At 18.4% G+C, this 23,547-nt stretch overlaps 5 protein-coding genes across 5 annotated transcripts; 1 reads left to right on the top strand and 4 right to left on the bottom strand.

The window, feature by feature from the left end:
- Positions 1 to 18: 18 nt before the first annotated feature.
- On the bottom strand, positions 19 to 7,462 carry PGAL8A_00349200 (conserved Plasmodium protein, unknown function; the record flags this gene model as incomplete). The annotated part of the gene is made up of 22 exons (XM_028672537.1): positions 19 to 170; positions 274 to 426; positions 534 to 635; positions 717 to 944; positions 1,046 to 1,106; positions 1,205 to 1,362; positions 1,437 to 1,613; positions 1,683 to 1,801; positions 1,889 to 2,121; positions 2,206 to 2,454; positions 2,586 to 2,843; positions 2,966 to 3,218; positions 3,316 to 3,435; positions 3,556 to 3,562; positions 3,655 to 3,804; positions 3,874 to 3,958; positions 4,043 to 4,585; positions 4,653 to 4,869; positions 4,952 to 5,284; positions 5,358 to 5,552; positions 5,673 to 6,358; positions 6,539 to 7,462. 22 exons carry the CDS (start codon positions 7,460 to 7,462, stop codon positions 19 to 21), a joined length of 5,403 nt encoding a protein of 1,800 aa, XP_028529079.1.
- An 837-nt stretch (positions 7,463 to 8,299) lies between these two features.
- Positions 8,300 to 13,732, bottom strand: PGAL8A_00349100 (conserved Plasmodium protein, unknown function; the record flags this gene model as incomplete). Its single annotated transcript, XM_028672536.1, has 1 exon — positions 8,300 to 13,732. The coding sequence occupies one exon, from the start codon at positions 13,730 to 13,732 to the stop codon at positions 8,300 to 8,302; it is 5,433 nt and encodes a 1,810-aa protein (XP_028529078.1).
- A 718-nt stretch (positions 13,733 to 14,450) lies between these two features.
- On the bottom strand, positions 14,451 to 17,633 carry PGAL8A_00349000 (conserved Plasmodium protein, unknown function; the record flags this gene model as incomplete). Its single annotated transcript, XM_028672535.1, has 7 exons — positions 14,451 to 14,522; positions 14,608 to 14,709; positions 14,796 to 14,850; positions 14,963 to 15,057; positions 15,243 to 15,390; positions 15,478 to 15,520; positions 15,656 to 17,633. 7 exons carry the CDS (start codon positions 17,631 to 17,633, stop codon positions 14,451 to 14,453), a joined length of 2,493 nt encoding a protein of 830 aa, XP_028529077.1.
- A 1,028-nt stretch (positions 17,634 to 18,661) lies between these two features.
- Positions 18,662 to 19,705, bottom strand: PGAL8A_00348900 (conserved Plasmodium protein, unknown function; the record flags this gene model as incomplete). The annotated part of the gene is made up of 1 exon (XM_028672534.1): positions 18,662 to 19,705. One exon carries the CDS (start codon positions 19,703 to 19,705, stop codon positions 18,662 to 18,664), a length of 1,044 nt encoding a protein of 347 aa, XP_028529076.1.
- A 1,096-nt stretch (positions 19,706 to 20,801) lies between these two features.
- On the top strand, positions 20,802 to 23,308 carry PGAL8A_00348800 (cupin-like protein, putative; the record flags this gene model as incomplete). The annotated part of the gene is made up of 13 exons (XM_028672531.1): positions 20,802 to 20,827; positions 20,927 to 21,040; positions 21,146 to 21,430; positions 21,511 to 21,620; positions 21,705 to 21,761; positions 21,869 to 21,931; positions 22,000 to 22,086; positions 22,185 to 22,239; positions 22,329 to 22,456; positions 22,561 to 22,635; positions 22,752 to 22,805; positions 22,919 to 23,052; positions 23,165 to 23,308. 13 exons carry the CDS (start codon positions 20,802 to 20,804, stop codon positions 23,306 to 23,308), a joined length of 1,332 nt encoding a protein of 443 aa, XP_028529075.1.
- Between the last annotated feature and the right edge of the window lie 239 nt (positions 23,309 to 23,547).

The raw sequence follows: 23,547 nt of genomic DNA, 5'->3' as shown, positions 1-23,547 counted from the left end.
TTCATTTTATAGAATCTTTTAATTTAACTTTTCTGGAAATATAATCTTTTCTTTTATAAGGGTATTAATAATATCTGAAAAAATGTCTGAAAAAAAATGGGATAAAATTGTTGGATTCAAAAATTCATAATCATGTTCCATTTGAAAATTTGAATCTATTCTTTTATTTCCTTAAAAAGAAAGAAAAAAAAATATATTATTATAATATAGATAGAATTTATTTTGTGTATATTTATTGTATTTATTAATATTTTTTTATTATATTAAACAAACGGGTCATTATATCAATTAAATCTTCGTTTAAAATGCTTTCAATTGTTTGTATTGAGCATTCATTTATCTCAAAGAGGCATATAATGTATTTTTTTATATGTTTCTCAATTATGCTTTTAAACATTTCAGCAAACATATAGCAGTAAATGTCCTCTAAAAAAATTTAATGAAATTATATAATTTTGATTTAAGAAGTTATAAAATGATGAAATTTTCAACAAAAGAAATGAAAAATATGTAGTAACATAATATATTCTAACTTTTTTCATAAATAGTCTTTTTTTTGTAATAGATGCCTTCTTCTTCATCAATTTTAAATTTTTCCAATTTATCGAAATTAAAATATTGCCTTTTAAACAAACCTTAAAATTGAATTTAAATATAAAGAGAACAAATATGAATAAGTAGTAATCACATAAATATATATATATATATATTTTTACTTTTTGATTTTCCTTCGAATGGAACTGGTAAATTAATGTATTTATTAAAATACAACGAAGTTGGGTAAATATTAGTTTTAACCAAGTCCTCAAAATTTTTTGTTTCTATTTTTATATCATCGAAATTGCATGTAAACAACTTCAAATGGATATAAAAATAAAATTTAGAAAGGTTTTTAATACTCTTTTTTTCTGATTCTTTTAGATTTTCTTTTTTATCGATGTCATCTATTAATAAATTATATTTTTTTTTATTTATATTATTATCCTATAAATAATGTTTCATATTCTTTAATTTTAGATATATATTTTTGTTTTTTTTTTAATACCATTTTTAACTCCATATAAACGCCTTATTGCTTTTTGAAGCATACTACTATTAATATTGTCCTATTTTTTCATTATATATATATAAATTTGTTTTTTTAAAAAATTGAAAATAACATACTTTTTATTAATTAATATTTTTAATCTTTCTTTATTATTACATATGTATATTTGAACATTTGAATATTATCAAATATCTTTTGGGCGTGTGTAAAAGTTATATCATCAAACCTTTTTTCTCTTCTTATTTTTGATGCTGGCAAAATTTTATTATCCACACTTTTTACTTTTTCTTCTCTTGTGTCTTCATATATTTCTTCTAATTATTCAAAAGAAAAAAAAAATTAGAAAAAAATATAATTTTTAATAAATAAAAAATTCTTTTTTATTTACCAATTATAGTATTAGGGGAATTATTAATCTTGTGACTCATTTCTTCGTTTTCATCTTCTGAAAAATCTTCATTTATAAACTTCAACTCTATTTGAATATTTCCTTCTATATCTAGTAATATATCATTTAAAATAAATGTACATCTTAAAATTTGCTGTTCCTTTTTTTTCACAACTCCTGATATATAAAAATAAAAGAAAATTAAATAATATTTGATTAACAGAAAGGAGTATTATTATTTTTAACCTTTGTTAGGAGAAATTCTTAAAACATTTTCTGGTAATGTGTTCTTATTAGAAATTTTGAATTTTAAATCATTCAAAGATGAGTAATTTTTAATAACAATAATTCTTTCTATTATAGAACTAATGAAAATTAAAAGGGAAAAAAATTATTTTTATATTTAAACTAAATACTTATAATGATACATATATTATTTTATTTTTTTTAACTTCGTTGGGGCACATGAAATATTAATAGAACTAGGTGAAATGTAAAATAATTTATTTTTAACATGTATATAAGAATATGAGGGAAGAAAATTTGAACAAAATGTCTTGATATTTTGGTTATGAATATTATAAATATATTTATTAGTATATATGTTAAATTTTTTATGCTCATTTTTGTATATATCATCTAATATACTATTTAATTTTAACTCCATTTTTATTTTACTTAATTCCTATAAATTAATTTTACAATTATATATATATATATATATATATATATATATATATGTATTTATACGTTATTTTATTTGTATTACTATATTTTTTTGTAAATATTTAAAATGTGCATTCATTATCAAGGTATCTTCAATTGTAGACTGTGTTAAATTTGAAAGGATTATAAATATAGAAACATATCTACTTTTTTTAATGACTCCCTTAGGGTTTAAAACTATAAAATTGTTGTTTTTTTCTATATCATAATATATATCTAGTGTACTATCATTTAGTAAGTCTATATTTACGATACATTCATTTTTTAATCCTAAAACTTTTTGAGTCAAATCCTTGAGAAAATTAAAATATGCATTTAAGTAATATATGGAAAAAGATAAATAAATAAATAAGTATAGCAATGATTTAATCAAATTATTTATAACATTTTTAATTTATATATGTGTTTATTTATTGTTTTTACTTTAATATTCATTAAACAAATAGAGGGAATTTTAGGATGAAAAGTGAAAGAAATAAAATTTAGAGGAACAATTTTTCCATTTTTTACATCAATAATTAATGGCATATTATGGAAACCGATGTATTTATGCTTATATAGTATGGTTATAGTCTTTGTACTTTTTTCTTTTATCTTAAATTTCGCAGGATTAATTTCACAGCTGTCTAAACATCTCATATAATTACTAAAAGTGTTATCTACGAATAAAATATGAGCCAGCTGTAAAAAAAAAATTTATAAAATAAAAATTATTCATTTCATTTAAATTAAAAAAAAAAAAAAAGATTCTTTTTATTATATGTAATAACTAAATATATTAGTATATAATACATTAAAATTACCTGTTCTTCTTGATTTTTGGCATATGGAGGTAAAATAGGAAGAATGTAAGATTTTATAGTATTTATATGAACATGTAGAGTTATATCAAGTGGATTGTATAAAATTAAATTTATAAACGTTATTTCATTTAATATATTATTTCCAATATTAAATTCTATATAATTAAATTCATTAAATAACTTTTTCATATTCCTCATCCCTTGGCTTTTCCTGTAATTTCTGTCTATTTTTGTTATGTTTTCTTTTAAATACCTAGAATTATTTTAATTATGAATAAAAATAAAAAAACAAATTATATCTATGTTAATAATGGTAATGAAATATGATGAGAAAATTGATTATAAGGTACATATTAATTTGATCAATAGAAGTCATATTCCAATATAATGATGTGGGAGTTTTGAAATCATTTATATCAACAATCTCAAAATATGGCATAATAACGTTTAGTATTATATTAATACAACTTCTGAAAGTGACAATTCATTATATAAAAACTTATTGTTTATTTTTATTCTTTATTATATATATATATATATATATATATATACATATGTATTTATATGAACTTTTTATTTTATCTTCATACTTATTTTCTGAAAAAAAAATTTTTTAATATTTTCTTTTTTAATTTGTAAAAAATTTTTATCTTTAATTTTTTTATTATTATGAGCATTCTGTTTTTTACCTCCTACTATGACAAAAAGCCTATAAACAAAGCGCCCTTTTTTGTAAGAATTAAAATTAACATAGATATATTTGGTGGAACATGAATTTATTGAATCTTCATTCTTCTCTACTATTATATTTTTTTCTGCCTCTGTAATTTCTTCTTGGTCTTAAAAAAAAAAAATATATGCAAGAAAATTTAAAAAAAGAGAATATAATATATGAGAAGTTAGCATACCCAAAAAATTTTTGCTGTCAATTTGAAAAATTTCCGTCTTTATCTTGAAATTTATTTTAACTGGATGTTCATTGTATATCCTTACCTAAAAATAAAATAAAAATTAGCATAATTAAAAAATATTATTATATTTTTTTTTTTTTTTTTTTTTTTGGAATTTATTCGTCACCTTTTCATTAAATTTTTTCCCACATATGATTGGTTTGCTTTCAATTATATTAGGTTGCAATGCTAAAGAGTACTTAGCTATGCTAACGTTAATTAGAAATTTTTTGCAACTTTTGAAATAATTTCTTATATTTTTTTTAAAATTTGTAAGTTTGTTTTTCATATCTATATCATTAATATATGTAAAATAAGTGAAAAACATGGGTATTGATTCAGTGAAACTAAAATTACAACAAGCAGTTAAGTATATATTTTTTTTTTCAAAAGGTAATAAGGAAAAATAATAAAAATTATCTTTATTTTCTTCATTATATAACTCAATTTCTTTATTTTCCCATGTTTCTTCGTGAAATTCATCCATATATGATTGTTCTTCATTGTTAACCTTTTTTTGTACATTGTAATCTTTCTTACCTTCTATATTAATATTTACAATTTCTTGTGAATCTTCTTTAACTAACAAGCATAAGACATTTCTCTCAGTAAAATTTTCAATTGGAACTTTTTTAATACTTTTTGTATCAACACTTACATGAGGTAAATTCTTTATAAAAATAAAAAACAGTAAAAAGAAAAAATAATGAAAGAAATATTTTAATTAGTATTCTTACAAAAAAACATATTTTTACTATATTTAAGTCTCCTTTGTTTAACACCACATTATTAATCTCATGGGAGACAAAAATAGATATATGCTTTTTTTCAATCCCATTTACTAAATAGTAAATTTTCTTCTCTGATATAGTTAATTCTTTTTTTTTGGGAAAATAAAAAATAAGAACATTTAAAAAACTATTTTTAGGTACATAACTTATAAGTGGATATATTCTAAAATAAATAATAAAATATAAAAAAAAATTAAATAAATAATTAAATATATAAAATTTTCCATATTAAGTTATATTTTTACTTTATTCCATCAAGATCATTTTTAAATTGTGTAAAATCAATTATTTGAGTAAAATCTGTATTATTTTCAAACTTAGCAATAACGTAGTTATTTTCTTCTTCTATCAAGTTTAAAAAGAAAATTTTTTTTGGAAAGAAAAGTAAATTATCAATTACTTCCTCAGGTTCACATAAATACTTTGTCTTAAATTGAAAAAAAGTTGTATATAAAAACAAAGGTGGTAATAATGTTTTACTATTGCATTTTCTATAATCTTTGTTATTGGATGGGAATACAATACATTCGTAAATTTCCCGAACAAATTTCTCCTTTAGAATTTTTATATTTTTAACTCTTAGGAAAAAAAAAAGAATTGAAATATGTATTAAAGAATAAAAAATACATTCAAATAAATTTAGGAAGTTACTTAAATCTTTGACAACTAAAAGGTAAAAGCTGTGCTTCTATAGGTGTTACTTCAAAAATACTATTATCCTTTCTTTTTCTATCCAACATATTTGACCATATACATGTGTATTCTATTGATGTTTTGTTAATAATAATTAAATCTTTTTCTTCAAATTCCAAGACTTCTAATTCTTTTGGAACTATGAATACATCTCTTAAAAAAAAATAAATTTTATATAAAAATATTTGTGTTTTTTATTATAATTTAAGCATCTATTTTAAATAGAAAAATTGTCCTTGTATATTATTTTAAAGTTAAAATAATTAAGGTTACTTTTCATTTATGTCTATTATATCATTTAACGTTTCATATGGAGTTTCATTGTAAGAATTAAATTCAACCGGAAAATCCCATATATCAATATAATCATTTTTTTTATAATAAGAGTTATATAATTCTTCTTTATCATGTATTAAATGCTTATATCTATATATATGATGCATAGAAATAGGGCACATTTCATAATTTATAGAGAAATTACAAATAATATCTATATAATAAATTTGTTTATTTAAATGAACCAAAAAATACAGTCTTTTATGAACATTTATAGGATAAATGCAATCACATATTAAATTTAAAGAATAAAAACTATTTTTCTTTATAGTAAATTTCTTATTTTTTATATTTATAAAATATCCTGTGTTTATAACTTCCATATCAAGATCTATATTTTCATCATTTCTTATGGTTATTTTATCATTAATGTTATCTCCTAATTTTATGTTTTCAAATATATAAATTGTCTTTGAGAAAGATAATTTTACATTTTTAATTTCACATATTAAAAACAACTCAATGTAATAATCGTTACACGCTGTAAAACGAATTATTTCTGTATAGGTATTAACAGGATTATTGCCATCAATGTTTAAAATTATTTCCTCTTTTGATTTTTCTTTCAATATAAATTTTTCATTTAAAAAAGTAAAAACGCTGTTTTCTTTTTTTTTTCTAGCCTTTTAATAAAAAAAAAAAAAAAATAAAAATAAAAAAGAAAAAAATAGCTGAATATAAAAAAAAAAAATGAAAATTTCCAAAATAAAAAGTATTGTATATAGAAATAATTTAAGATAAACAAAATTCTTATGCAAATTAATATTATAATTGTATGTGTGTATCAAAGAAAAAACAATTACTGTTATTTGAATTGGTGCATTAGCTAGATTTTGTAAAAATATTGTTTTAGTAAGTTTCTGTCCTAATGTTATTTGGCCAAAATTTATTACATTTTTATCAAATATTTCTTTGTCTTTTTCCCACATAATATCAATCTGTGGTAAAACTGAAATCCAATTTATTTCAATTTTTTTTTTGATTAAGCGTACTTTTATATTTTCTTCGTTTAATAATTGTATTATGTCATTTATACTTTTTTCTTCGTTTTCATACGGATTCATAGTTTTATTCAATTTATCATCTTTTTCGGAATAAATTTGTTTTTCTAGTTGTTTAGGCAATTCTATGATAGAGCATAATATAAATTCTTTATATTTTTTAGGAATTTCTGAATATATGGTTAATTCAACTAATTTTTTTTCATTTTTTTTCAAAAAAAATTGAGATGAACTTAATTTAATTTTTAGTTTTCTTTCCTTAGATAAGTTTTTATATGACAATTTAACAATTGCATTTAACGAACCTTCATTTTTTATAACTAATTCTTCCTTATTTTTTTGATTTATTACCATCTCTTTAAAATTTAATATAGATGGGAAAATTATGTCACATTTTAAAGGAGTAGCTTTTAATTTTATGAATATTTTTTTATCTTTTTCATTGTCATCTATTACTATACTTAATTCTTCACAAATTGTTTGAAAATCATTTAGCGGGTTTAAAAAACTTATGGAATAACTTTTGTTTAAACCAGGGCTAATGTTTTCTAGTTCTTGCAATGGAAAAGTAAAATAAGAGCTACTTTGAAATAAAAATCTAAACCTTATTATATTTTTAGTTGTATTCCTTATATTTAGTCTTCTTGTTAATTTTACACCTCCTTCATAGTTATCAAATTCAATTGTTGGTTTGAATTCAAGTCCATATATTCTCGTATTTTCCATTTTTTTTTTTAAATACAATTATTTTTTGTTAAATTAATAATTAACATAAATATGTTATTTTAAATAAAAAGTTTCATAACAAGAAATTATGTAGAAAATTTAAAGAAAAAAAAATTATAAAATATATTTTCATTTTTTATAGCTTCATATATATTTTAATTTATCCTTATTAAATTGGAAAAAACTTCGCTTATAAATTTAGAAGAAAATATTATTTTTTTTTTATAAGAATTTTTTAAAATAAATATTATAAAAATAATAAAAAAAATTAATAAAGAAGAATTACTGTATTAAATTTGCTTTTCTATTATTTTTATATATTTTATCATTTTTTAGTTTATCATACTAAAACATTATTTTTAAATTTTTTAGGTATATCTTATTAAAATTAGTATTCTTTTATATATAAAAGCGCACACTATGAAAATATTATAGGTTCAAAGAAAAAAAAAAAAAAAAAAAAAAATTCATAAATCATTATTATGCATCTTTATTCATAATGGTCATTTTATAAAAAAGAAAATTTCATAAAAATAATAGACTAAAACAACTTAATAAAATTGAAGTACATAGAATTCCATGTAATTTATTTTATCATTATTTTTTTTTTTATACATTTTTATTATTTAAAAAAAAACCTTAAAAGGACAAATAATTAATATATATATATATATATATATATATATATAAGTATTAAGACAAATGTGAAGACTTCATAAAAAACTATAAAAAAAAAAAATTATTTATATGAAAAAAAAAAAAAAATATAGATATATATATTAAAGTACTATAAAAAAAAGAACAAAATTATTCATATGATAGAGTTATAGTTTTCTTTCATTCTTCTACTATTATTGGAAATATGGAAAAATAAATGTTCCTTTTGTGAATTTCAGTTTTTTCTGTTATATATGCTAATGTTTTTTTTAGTTTCAATGTATATTCTGTATTTCCTTTTGTTAATAAATTAAGACAATAAGAATAGGCATGTAAAGTATCACACCAATTTTGAATAATTATATCAATAGATACTCCTGTCTTTTGTAATAATTTTTGCAAATTCATTAAAATTACTTTTATATCTTCATTATCTCCTTTCATTTCCTTTATAAAATTATCTTTTTCTTTAATATTATTTTCAATTTTTTCTTTTTTTTCTATTGTTTTTTTAGTAAAGTTTGTAGTTATTCCATTTAAATCATCAATGTGTAAAGTTATACTAGTTCTATCTTTTAAAATAAATGTTACATGATTGTTTTTAATTTCAACTTTTTCAATAAACATATTGTTGTTAAGTATAGCAGTAAAATCAGGAGTACTTCCGTTACTCATTAAATTATATATACCAAACCATTTTTTTTTTAAAGACACTTTAGGTGTATGCTTTTTTAACGTTTCAATTACATTATATGCATATTCATATCTTGCATTGTGTGCTTTTGGCAATTCCTCTTCAAATATATTATAGTAGTCTAGAATTTCATTCATTAATAGGTCTTTTATTTTGATATTTATTCCATCTATTTCAATTATAAATAATAATTTTCTTGGCTTTGATATATCTATATTAATATTTTTTTTTTTTACATTTTTATATTTTTTGATTTCTGATCTTCCTAAAAATGTAAAAATTACTTCTCCAGTAGGTGTTATTTCAAATATTCCCTGTTTTGTGTTTATCTTTATGTTTTTTATTTCTAATGTATTTACTATTTTTCTAGTATTATTTTTATCTGTTTTTTTATAATTCCAATTTGGCTCTGTTAAATTTATTAAATTATTATTTAACGTTTCAAATGAATTGTTTTTTTTAGAAGAATAATTGTTGTCTATCTCTTTATATAATGATTTTGGATTAATAAGGTTTTCATTATTATGAATAAAATTTTTATCCAAATTGTTTATATTATTTGTTATAATGCTATTTACACTTTTTCTATTATTTATACTACTTTCACTTAATGTATCAAAAATATTTTTTTTATTTACGTTATTTTTAAAAGAATTAGTGAAATGGATATATTTTTTATCTACTGATATTTGTGAATTATCATTACCTTTTTTATTATTCATAAAATCAAAATTATGTTCTATATAATTTGTGTTATTTTTTAAAAGATCTGTAGAAACATCTGATTTTTCATATTTTTTATTAATAGAATTATTAACAAAATAAGAACATTTATCTTTATTATTATTGTTCTCATGTATATAATTTTCATAAATATTATTCATATTCTTATCATTTAATGAATTTACATTTATGTTTTTCTCATTACTATTATTGTAATTTTCATTATCAGTGTTACTTTTATCAGAGTTAATTTTACGATTGTTGTTATAATTATATAAATTATCTTTTTTGAACTTCTCAATGTTCGCATAATAGCTTTGATTATTCAAATGATTATGAATTTCATTTATATTATTAGTTTGATTATTATTTATGTTTAATATATTCCATTTGTTAAAATTTTTATTGCATGATGAGCTTAAGCTTATATTAGAAAAACTAGACGCTGCGGGTGTAGGTGCTGAAATTGGATTATCAAATTCTTCATTAAAACTATCAAGTGAACATCTGATAACACTTTCATTTTCAATACCTCCATTACATGAGTTAGTGGAAAAAGAATTTTCCTTTATAGATTTATAAAAGTAATCAAATTTGTTTAAAGATGGATGAACTGTTTTATTATCATCTGTATTTTCATTTATATTATATTTCATTTCACTTGTATTTTCACTTAAATAAAGATCATTTTGATTTTCTTCATTATCATATATATTTTCTATTCTTGTTTTGTTATTTTTCATGATTTCTTTAATATCTTTTCCTAAATTTTTATTTACATGTTCAGGAAATTCGCAATTATGATGATATTCTTGAATATTATTTGATACTTCGAATTTGTTTTTACTTAAGTTGACATTATTATGTAGATTATTTTGAAAATTAAAATTTAAAACATCAATGCTTTCATTCTCCTTTTCTTTTTTATTTTCACATATAGAATTATTGAGGTCTTCTCTTTTTATATTATTCATTAAAATATTTTCATTTTTTCTCATAATATCATTTAATTTATTTTTGCTATTTGCATTATTAAAATAAAATGAATTTTTATTTAAGTTATAATCTTTATATGAAATATAATTATGTTCTCTATTTACAGAATCTGTTTTGATTAATTTTTCATCACACATAGGAAAATCTTCTGAATTTTTTTTTATCAAAAATAATTTTTTTTTTTCATTTAAATAATTGTCATTAATGTTATTCATATAAGCATGATTTTGTGTATACAACATATCATCACTTTCCGTTTTTTTATTCTTCGAAATATTATCATGAATATTAATAGAATTTCCATTCTTTAAAAAATTTATGTTACTAAAATCTTCTTTATTTATATTATTCCTATTTTTTTCATAGCTATTATTTACATTAATAATCTCATTGGTTCTAATATTTCCAAATTCATAAAAACTTTTCTCGTTCATATTATCTTGATTTATATTACACAGTACATTTTTGTTTATTAAATCATCTGTGCAATTAATGGATGATTGTCTTAGGGACTTATCTGACTCATGGTAATTACATTTTTCATATTTGTTATTATCAAGATTATTCATATGTAATACATTTTTATTTTTTGTAGTATTATTGGTTTGATTATTTGATTTGTTTAATTCTTCATTAGATAATAGTTCTTTGTAATTATTTTCGCATGAATTACTTTGTAACATAGAAAGAGATGAATCATTTACTTGCTTAATATAATCTTCAGAATCTGTATTAAAAGGAAAATAATATTTATTTTTATTTTTAGAATTATATACATAAATACTATTATTGATATATTTTTTTTTTTTTTTTTTCTCTTTTTTTTTTAAAGAATGTATATATTCATATTCTTTAAAACTATTTTTATCATAATTATTATAATTTTTTGCATAATCAGAATTGTAAAGTTTTTCCTCAGTAATATATTTCCCTAAAGTTTCATACAAACTATTTTTTTTTAAAGTTTTATTAATATAGTTATTTTTAAAACTATCATTTTTATCTAAATCCTCGTCTTTTTTTATTTTTTTTACATTTAAATTATCTAATCTTTTTAAATTATAAGAATGATTTTCTTTAATATTTAGAAAATCATTTTTATTAATTACAACAGTTGACATTTTTGGTCTAACATTATTATAACTACTTTTATCATATTTCTTTTCTTTATTTTTATTTAATAAACTAAAGCTTATTTTATTTTTTACTTTTTCAGAACATGAATTAATTTCATTAGTAGGAGTGGTTGATAATGTACTTGTATTCTTTAAATGAGATTTTTTTTTGCCTTTATAAATTTTCAAACTAAAATTATTATTGTTATTATTACTATTTATTAAATCTTTGTATTCAAAATTACTACTGCTACTATTGTCACTATAAGTTGTTGTACTTAAATCATCACTTTCATTTATGCATTTTTGTATCGAAGAAAATGTATCTGAATTATTCAGCATCGATTCTTTAATATTTTTTTGAGGAACAGATGCTTTAAAAGTAGTATTTAAATATTGACTTATATTATAGTTATTTACTTGTTTAACATAATATTTATAATTTTTTAATTTCTTATTATTAATATTTTGTAAGCATTTTATATACTCATTTAAATTATCTTTCGTTGCATTAAATAATAATTCTTTAAACTTTTCTAAATTTTTAATATATGAGGAGTTCATATAAGCTTTCTCTTCAAGAGTAAAATTTACTTTATCATTTATATTTTCATCATATGTATTCGCATACTTACTATTACTATAAATGTTATGTTCTTTTTTACTTACATTTTCAGATATATTACTACATTTATTTTCAGATGGATAGATGATACTTGTATTACTAATTTCATTCATAAATTTTGTATTTTCTTCATTTTTAGTTTTTATTATACTATTATGTATATTATTATTTATATCACTAGTTTTTCTACTATTATGTAGAGTAGAATATTTAAAATAGGAAATATCAAAAGCATTTTTAGGTAATAATTTATTTTCATAATTATTTTCTTTTAAATTCTTTTGTGCATAACGTTTAACTTTATTATCTACATAATTATTAGAATTACTTATATTATTATTAATTAATTGTTCTATATTTGAATTTTCTACTTTATTGATTTTTATATAATTCTTAACTATATTATTTTTACTTTCATTTTTCAATTCATGAAAATTAAAGTTGTTATTTACATAATTTTTATTAAATTCATTTATACCTGCTCTTTTTTGTATGGCAGAATGTTCACTATTATATTGAGATGCAAAACTCATATTTTGATTGTCTTCATAATAAGATGATGATAAATCTAACTTTTCATAAATTATTTTCTTTCTTAGAATATCATTATTACTATCATCATCATTATTATTATTACATATGGAATTATAATTCCTACTTTTACTATTAAGAAATGAAATATCTGGAAGTTTAAGAGGTTTTTTCTTAAAGATGGTTTGATTACTATCAAGTGTTAAAAATGTTTTGTAATCATCTATTTCATCATCATCATTAATAAATGATTTATTTAGTATATTTTCACTTATCCTTGCTTTTATAATATCTTTATTACAGTTATTGGAATAATTATTTAATGATAATACATTATTTTTACATGTGATACTTGAATCATAATTAAGATTATTATCCTTCATATTTTGGTTTTTATCAAATTTATCTGAATAGTTTTGTTTTATTTCATTACTCTTATGAGCACTTTCGCATTTATCATCTTCATTATTATTGTATTCAAAATTATGTAATGATATTTTTTTTTGAATATCTACGTTATTTAAATCACAACTAGATAAGTTTAATGAATTATATGCTGATATCATTTCTCTAATTTTTCTTCTTCTATTAACAGCTTCTTCTAAGTTTTTTGTGTTTAATACATCATTATTTAAAATTTCCCCAGTTCTATTATTGCTTAAATAATTAGATGAATAAATAAGAAAATTTTTATCAACAATATCTTTTGTCTTTGAATGTGTTATTGTGTGTTTTTCATCAATTCTATTATTACATATATTAGATGTATCATCATGTATATTTTCATTTACTAAACAGTTTTTATCATTATTATTCTCATTATTTTCATCAATTTTACTAATTTCTTCAATATTTTTCAATTCTTTATTATGGTTCTCTGAAATTGCATTATTAGTTCTTATATGACCCAAGTTAACAAAATTTTGCATTTTTTTTTTTTTTTTTAATTGAAATAAACTTTTGATAAACTAACATACATATATATATATATACTGTTATGAATTATTATAAGATCTTTATTATGCATTATTTTATTTTATTTTGTTTTTTATTTTACTTATTTTTTTTAATTTTTTTTTTTTTTTTTTTTTTTTTTTTTTATTTTTTTTTTTTTTTTTTTTTTTTTTTTTTATTATATTTTTCATAGTTTATAATATTTCACTTTGAAATACTTAAAAAATAATAATATATTTATTATCGTTAAAGCATCATAATATTTTATTTTTTTTTATTTTCTTTTAAATTTTGAATTTTACGAGAACATTATTATAAAATATTAAAAAAAAAAAATTATATTGTTTAAATGTTCTGAGAAAACCTTTTTTCAAAATTTTTTTTTTTTTTTTTTTTTTTGCACAAATATTTTTTTACAAACTTAATGTATTTTAATTATTATAGATTCGAAGAATTTAAAAAAAAAAAAAAAAATTGAAATAACTAAATATAATTAGGCTTATTAAAATAAATTACAAATAATGAATGTTTACGTATTTAAAAAAAAAAAAAAAAAAAAAAAAACTAATATATTTATAAGAATAAAAAAATAAATAATTGAAGACAAGCTCATAATTTAACAAATATTTATCTTTTTTTAAAAATGTTTGTACTAAATTCCTTAAAATACAAAATAGAAGTGTATGTATATGATTAACTGATGTCTTCATCAAATGTCATTGTTGAATTTTTACTAAATGATTTAAAGTATTTATGTGCTCCTTCCTATAAAAATATTAAAATGGAGATAAATTATGAATTAAATTAAAAACTTTTTAAAATAATTATATATAAGAAATTTGTTTCAAACCCTTAATTTTGCTAGTTGTAAAGTTAATATAATTTGTCTTTGCGTATCTTCAACTTTAGAATGCTTATTTACAACTGTTGTGTTCAAATAATCTTGCAATTTCTTCAAAAAAAAAAAAAAGAAAAAAGAAATTGTAGCTATTTATATAAAGGGTGTAAACATATTTTAAGTTTCCTTTAAATTATTACTTTTAGTCTTCTTGAATATTTTTTTTTTGTTAAAAATACACTAAAATAAGGTTCTCTATAAATGGTAAAGAGAAAAATATGTTTATACGAATATGTAAATTAATATTTATTGATATTAATTTATAGGAAAACTATTTCTCTTTTTTTTTCTTAAGATTTAATTTTACTTTCCATTGAAAGGAATACTAATAAATGCTTTTACTAAACAAGATTCATATAATTGAATAAAGCAGCAGGCATATATATTATCTTTGCCACATCCCTATATAAAAATAATAATTCAATAAAGTTATATCAAAGAATATATAATCAAAAAAAATAAAAATTCTTAAAAATATAAAAATACAAAATAATAGAAAAAACGAAATTTCTTCATAAAATGATAAAAATGAAATGCCCATATAAAATATATATAATTATAAACAGTGTTATAAAAAGAAAGGTTACATTAATATTTTCAGTTTCCTCTTTTAAATAGGATTCTTCTGTTATTATATCAAAATAGGATATCTGCTGTAATGAAACTGATTGAATTTTCTTTAAAGCTTCAAGATGTTTTTCATAGGTAAAAGGAGGAAAAACATTTGGGTAATATCTACACACAAAAATTTAATATGCAAAAGTATAATAATATTAATAAAAATATATTTTTTAATTTTTAGAAATATTAATTAAATTTTACTTGTAATGTCGAATTTGCCAAATATCCCATATTCTAAATAAAACTAATGAATTAAAAATATATATATACAATGTATAAATACATATTTAATAAATATATAATTAAAAAAAAAAAAAAATTAGGTTATCATTTTTCAACCATTTATGCATATACATATCTTTTTTTTTATTTTTTTTACTTCTTGTAAATATTTTTGAAAAAAGAACAGATATATCTAAAGTTCTATTTAAATGCCAATTATATATATCTAACAACTTTTTTTTATCAAAATTATTATTCTGAAAATTTTCTGTATTATTATTTTCATTTTTTTTGTTTGATTCATCTTTTTGAGATATTTCATTTTCTATATCTAATACATATGGTTTTTCTGCCATTGCATTCAGCCATAAAAAAGGAAAACCATATTTAAAATTTTGGAAATCATTTATATCTTTAGAAAATAGAAGAAAATGATCTTGATTGCTGTAAATATCCGATAATAATTTACGTCCATTATGCAAACCTATGAATTCGATAGAATTGGTTTTTGCAACTAAGCAATCACTACTGTATAAATAGGATATTTCTATTTCTACATTTAAATAACTAAGATATTTTAAGTCAGGTAAAATGGAAATATCAAAATTATCCTTTGTATAAAATTTTAAAGCTATATATTCACTGTGAATTTCCTTACAATTATGGGAATTTCCATTATTTTTTCTGATTTTAGTAATAGCATCATAATTCATATAATTAAAAACATCATTATTATTACTTTGATCTTTAAAAGGAAACAAAAAATTAAATGGTTTTTTATTATTTAAAATTGAAACGTTGTTTATGTTCAACTCAATTTGATGATTAAAAATTTTATAATAGAAAGTTGATAAATATTTTGAAAGTTCTATATCTAATGAGCTATACTTATCAATAATACATTTAATACTTTTTTTAAATGACGATAATTTATCAAATGAAATAATTTTTCTTTGGTTTTCTTTCATAAACTTTTCAGAATATTCTCTCTTCTTTATCATTAACAATCGTAAATCAGTTTTCGCATCAACACGTTCTGAGATTTCATGTTGTAAGCATTTCAAAGTATATAAATAAGAAAACTCATCTCTTGAATATATACTTTCATTTTTGTTTTTAAAAAATTCTTGCATACGTAAAATTTTTTTTTCTATTGTATATTTTACGTCTTCATAATTTTTTGCTTCGAATTTCAATAAATTTCCAATTACCATTTCATAATTATTTTTCATTATTTTATGTTCGTCTAAAATAAGACAAATATAATCATTAATTTCTTTTAATAAATAAGAAAATTGTCTCATAGTAAATAAATACATCTCAATAATCCTATAAATCAATCTTATGTTCATAATGTTACTCAATATTTTTCTTTTTCTTTCTATTTTTGTTTTCATTTTTTCTTCCATTTCATTATCTATATATTTGTTATTTATTACATTACTATTTTCACAAATGATATCCTTGATTAATTTCTCATTTTCCATAAAATTTTTTTGCAATTCTTTTAAATGGTAATCACATTCTTTCCAATATAATTTAAAATTATTTTTTATTTTCCTCATATATGATTGTATATTATTTTCACTATAAAAAATACTACTATTTATTTTAGCTGGTAAACTTAATTCACAACCATTTTCAATGTTTTCAATTTTTAATTTTTTGGGAGTTAATTCTTTGGTTTCATCATTAATCTTTCTTTTATTATTTCTTATCGTATTTTCATATTTTTCATCTTTATTGTTAACTAATGATATATTTATTTCATTTTTATCAATTTTATTATTATTTACTTCTACCTGAACATTGTATTCTTTTAAAGTAACATTTTTTTTTTCATTACTTGATAATGATTCATTCTTACTTAAAATATTTATTTCTTCATTTGTGTCAATTTTTACTTTGAATTTTTTAATGAGGTTATTAGATAACAGTTTTTTTTCTACATTTTGAGAATTATTATCAGATATAGTTACATTCGATTGTTCTTCACTTGCTATATTTTTACTATTTGTGTTTTCATTTATACTTTCTTCATTTCGTGCCTCATTATAAATTTCTTCCTCATTTATTTTTTTCTCCTTTTTTTTTTCAAAATTTTTAACATTAGCGGTTTCTAAAGATTTTTCCATATTTTAACATTCTCTATTTTAAAATTAAAATATGTTAATATATTATATATATAAAGCTATAAATATTTACAAAAAAAAAAAAAAAAATTCATTTATTTTTGAGGAAAATTAAGTTAAATTTTTTATGATATTTGTATTAAATGTTCTTTTTTTCCTTTTTATTTTTTTTTTTTTTTTCTTATAATTTGATTCTTAAATCACGTTAATGCTAAAGAAAACTTGTAAGAAAGATGAATCATCTTACATCGTTATTATCTATTTTTTAATTGAAATTTTTTTTTTTGGAAAATTTCTGAATTATTATGTTTTTCAAAAGTTGCAGGAATTCATGTGAAAAATAGAAGCATTGATCGTTAAAAATTTTAAAAATATGACGAAAATTTTAAAAATTTTTATACTTCTATTAAAATATAATAAATTTTCATAGTGCAAATAACAATAATACTTAATACAAAATTATATAACTAAAAAAAAATAAGAATTTTTTTAAAATTCATGAGCTTTAGCAAAATAAACAAAAAATTATTCAAATTATATTTTATATCATATATACATATTTTTTTTTAAATATTAACAAAATTTAACTTTTTTGCATCATCTTTTTCTTTTAAATTTGCCTTATTTTTGGAAGACTTAAAAACTTTAATGCAATTTTATTTCTTATTTAAATAATCAACTAATTGTTATTAAATTTTTTATATACTTTAATACCATATAAATGTCGTAATATATAAGAAAATATTCAATAATTAAAACATATTATATGCATTTAAAATACGCATATATAGTTAATAAAGATGGAAAAGGCTAATTTATACAAGTAATAATATATTTTTATACTTCTAGTAAATGAATTAATTTTCTTTAAATTAAAAAAAAAGTTCATAAAATAATATTAAACAGAAATAAATAAAATATTTTTTATTTTAATTTTTAACCTTATTAAATATAAAAGCTTATCTTTTTACAGAATAATACTTTACAAAAACAAAATATGATAGAAATTTAGAAAGATAAAAAAGCTATAATCATTTTTTTCCTACAAAATATAAAACTAATTGGCAGTAAAAATAAGAATAAATATTATAGAAATAAAATAAGAACAAATTATTTTCTAACTTCATCAAAGTAAATTTTACTATTTTCTTATAATCACACTTAAGACAACAAAATGTATAAAATTTTTTAACTTGAATTTTTTTATCTTTTTTTGCTTTTTCACAAATTAAATTATGATGTATATCCATTAAGGAATTATATATATTTGAATAAGTAAGATTGTCATATATATGTGCATTTAAAAATGTTCCTGAATTTAAATTTCCTAAAATTTTGTAAAAATACATATAATTTTTTGTATTTATTAGTATAATTGAATATAAATCAAGTAAAAATTCTTTCTTAACATTCATGAAACCAAAAAAATTGAAAAGATCATTAAATTCTCCATTAGGAATAAATGAACATTTTTCCCCTATTACCTCTATATTTTCATCTCTGGAATAATTTATATTATTTAAAAATAAATTATTTATAACTGCACAAAAATCAATTTTTTTATTCTTTAAATAATAATCAAGTTGATTTTCAATATCCTTATCATAATTAATAACACAAACAATTATTGATATATTTTTATTAATAATACATGAGGCTAATATTATTTGGTCATCATCTTCATATTCAGGAGTAATGTGCAAGTAATCATTTAAACAATTATTCTCGCTTGCTAATATTAGTTTTCCATTTTTTATATCTAAAAATTTAAAAAATTCGGCCATAAACTCATTAAAATTGTCAACATTTTCATATTCTTTATTATAATTTTTATGTACAGGAATTATGCATACTATATTTTTTTTTTTTATAGCTTCTTTAGCATAATATTTTCCGAAGTTATTTGTTATATCGCATATTATGTCAACTTTTAAATTTGATGATAAAGAAACTGTCCCATGTTTTCCAATTGTTAAATCATCTTTTCCAATTTTCTTTTTATTAAAGTGTTTATATATTTTTATAAAAAATAATGAAATAATAACTATAGATATACATTCAAATGTGCCAATCATTTCTTTTAACTTTCTTGTTCAATATTTAGACAAATATACAACATATATTTAAAATTTTTATTATCAATAGAGAAATAATTCTTTTTGGAAATATATTATATTAAAAAAAAAATATATTAAAAAGTAATTAAATAATTCCCAAATTTTCTGTTTTTATTGTATATCCAATGTTAACTTTTTTTAATTTATTTAAAAAGCACAATAGTAAATAATATAATTAACAAAAACAAATAATTACCCCAAAACTGAACATTAATATAAAAATATTATATCATTGTTATACTACATATTTTAATAAATGAAAAGAAAAAAATGCATAAATGAAAATTTGACAATTATATTTTTTATCATATTGTTATTTCATTAAAAATATAATAAAATAATAAAAAAAGTAAAAAGTATGTTACAGTGAAAAATATATCTTATTTCTTTATTTTAATTCAAAAAATTTTGAAAAAAAAAAAACTAAAAGTAAATTTATTATTTCATTTAAATAAATGTAAATCTCATTATATGATTTTAATTTAATAGCTTAAGTATAATATCAAACACTTTTAATTAGCATCAATCTTTTAATCACATGTATTAGAAAAATTAAAACTTAATTTTTTTTTTTTTTTTTGTATTTAAAAAAGAAAAAAGTTTTTCATTCTTAAATATTTGTAATAAACTATATAAAAAAAACTGAGTATTATAATTTTATAATTAACATGAATTTTTAAAAGCTTGATGTATTTAAAAATATTTTGTTCAAAAAAGTGTTCTATATTTTTATTTTTTGTAGTTATCAATTTTTATTTTTAGTATTTAATTACCCAAATTAGTAAGCACAAGAAAAAAAGAAAATCCAATCAAAAGGATAAAAATATTTTTTTTGTGAAAAATTTTCTTATTTTTTAATGTTAAATATAGAAAATAACACTTCTAATTGATTCTATAATACATAGAAACAAAATAATATTTTAAATCAAAAATATAAAATAGTTTTGAAAACTTTTATGTATACATAAAATTTATTTGTTTATTTTTTTCTTTAGAATAATAACATATTATTTTATATTTTAAAAATTAGTTATGAAAATCTTACAAAACGAAAATGGCTTTAAAAAATGAATATTCTGGGTAATTTTTATAAGATTTTAATATTTAAAGAAAAAAATTTTAGTAATTATAAGACAAAAATTAAAATTAAAAATATTTAATGTTTTATTAATAACCTAGGTTTTGTTTCCATAAACAAAAATTAAATAAAATTGATAGAATTGATAAAAACATTAGTGCTGAACAATTTTATTTGGATTACGTTTTAAAAAGAAAACCATGTTTATTAAAAAGGTGTGAAGAATTTTTACATTATATATTTTTCTTACCTAATACAATAATACACTTTTTGATATATACATTTCAATCTTTTAATATGTAAAATTATTTTTTTTTTAGTGAATATATAATTGGAGAGAGATGCAATATAGATATAAATTTTATGAAAGAAAATGTAGAAAATTCATATGTTGAATTAGAACAAAAAGTATCAAATTCTTTCGGGATAGGAAAAAAAAAAAAAATGAAATTTCATAAATTTTTATCTCTAATAGAAAAAGGAGATAGTAATTATTATTTGAATACACAATATATAAAAGAAAATCCATATGGTCCAACTGATTTTTGCAATTCAATTACACGCCAAATGATAAATTTCCTGCCAAAAAAATTAAAGATAATGGGGTAAATAGACTTTATTTTTTTTTTTTTTTTCCTTTTGTTGTTTGTAATTTTTTGCGTTTACATTTTATATATTTTTTTAGTAATTTAGAAATTTATCAATACAACATTTGGTTGGGAAATAATGAAGACAAAAATTTAAAAACATTTTTGCATCATGATTATCATGATAATATTTATGTTTTACTAAAAGGTTCTAAAATGAATATTAATTTTTTATTAATTATATCTAAGAATTAGCATTTTTTTTTTTTTTTTCCATATGTAACTCTTTTAGGGAAGAAAATATTTCGAATATATAGCCCAAATTTTGCTTATGATTTAAAAACAAATGGTAAATTCATTTATTTTAATATACGTAATTTAATTTTTTTTTTTTTTTAAACAATTTTTTACCGCATAAATCATTTTATTATTATATTTTAAAAAAAATTTCAAAAGGAAATATCAATCGTATTTATAACAATGGATTAATTACCTATTCTCCATTTATTAGAAGTGATGGTAATAATAAAAAGAAGAATACAATAAATGAGATAAAATAATGTATATATATATAATTTTTACTTTAGGATCACATTATTTTGATGTATACAAAAAAAAGATAGATAAAGTATATAGTGATATCAATACAATGAATGAGCATTTAAACAAAGAAAGTAGAAAAAAATAACTCATCATTGATCATTTAAATACCTAATTTTTTATAAGATTTTATTTTTTCTTATAAATTATTCATATTTTTACTTTTTTTAAGACAATTTAATAGAAGATAAAATAATAGAAAAGTGCATAAATAAAGCAGAAAAAAAGTATGTACAAAATATATATAAAGAAAAAAATTAAATGAAAAATAACGTAATACTCTATTTAAAAATACATATATTCTTTTTATATTTAGATTAAATAAATTGGAGAACAATATTTTAGATTATAAATTACGTAAATCTAAATTTCAATACAAAGAAAAAAAAAGAAATGATATTCCAAACCATTTTTGTATTCTCAATACTACTGAGAGAAAATATGGTTAGAGTAGTTTTTTTCTTTTCTTCATTACTGTATAATTTATAATTAAATTAAATTAAAACATTAAAAAAAATTTTATTTTTTCCATTTTTTCAAATTTTTAGAACTTGATATATTTAATGATAACACAGATATAAAACAGAAATACATTGAAGTGTGCATGAATGAAGAAGATATATGTTAAAAAAAAGGAAACAATTTTCATAATATATTATAAATATTATAATAATGATAACATATAAATAATGTTATAAATTATATATTTTTTTTTTTTCTCTAAATTGTTTCTTAACAGTATATTTGCCTTGTGGGTGGTTTCATGAAGTCAAATCATTTTCAGGAGAAAAATGTATTATAAATTATCATATCAAATAAAAAATATATTATATACATATTTTTTTATATGTTATTTTTAAAGTTTAAATATTTCATATATGTTTTATTTTATGTGTTTTTTTTTAGATCATTTAGCATTTAATTATTGGTATTATCCACCTTACATAAAGATGAATAGTTCTGGAGAAGCGCAAAATAGATTTTGTCATCCTTATGTAGACAAATACCTAAGTGAAAGAAATAAAAATTTATATAAAAAAGTACGTTGAAATTAATAATTCTTTTACTTGAATATTATTTGAATCATCTTCTTTTTTTTCTCTTACATAAATTTCAATATACGTTAAATTTTTTTTTTCGTTTTCATTTTAGATTGGAATTTTTATCAAAGAAAATGTTCCAAATATAAAAGATATTTTATCGTATTACATTAATTATGACACAAAAAAATGTAAAAAGATAAAAAGGAAAAAAATAAAAAGATTTTCACAAAAAAAAAGGATTAAGAATATTTGATTTACCTTTATAAAACTTTAAGAATTTTTTTTTACTAGAAAAAATTAAATCATCATAAATTAAAAATAATATTTATTAGAAACTATTAATTTTCCCTTAAGTTTTACCTCTTTTAATTTTTTTTTTTTAAATTTCGTGCTTAATAAGATGAATGTATAAATTCATAATAATATATAAATTAAAAATAGTGATACAAAAAAAATTTTTTTTTTTTTTTTTTGAGTTTTTAGTATTCATAA

The sequence above is a fragment of the Plasmodium gallinaceum genome, assembly GCF_900005855.1.
Source record: "Plasmodium gallinaceum strain 8A genome assembly, contig: PGAL8A_v1_98, whole genome shotgun sequence".
Classification (NCBI taxonomy): Eukaryota; Apicomplexa; class Aconoidasida; order Haemosporida; family Plasmodiidae; genus Plasmodium; species Plasmodium gallinaceum.
Note: the sequence above shows the minus strand (reverse complement) of the source record. Positions and strands in the feature narration are given on the sequence as shown.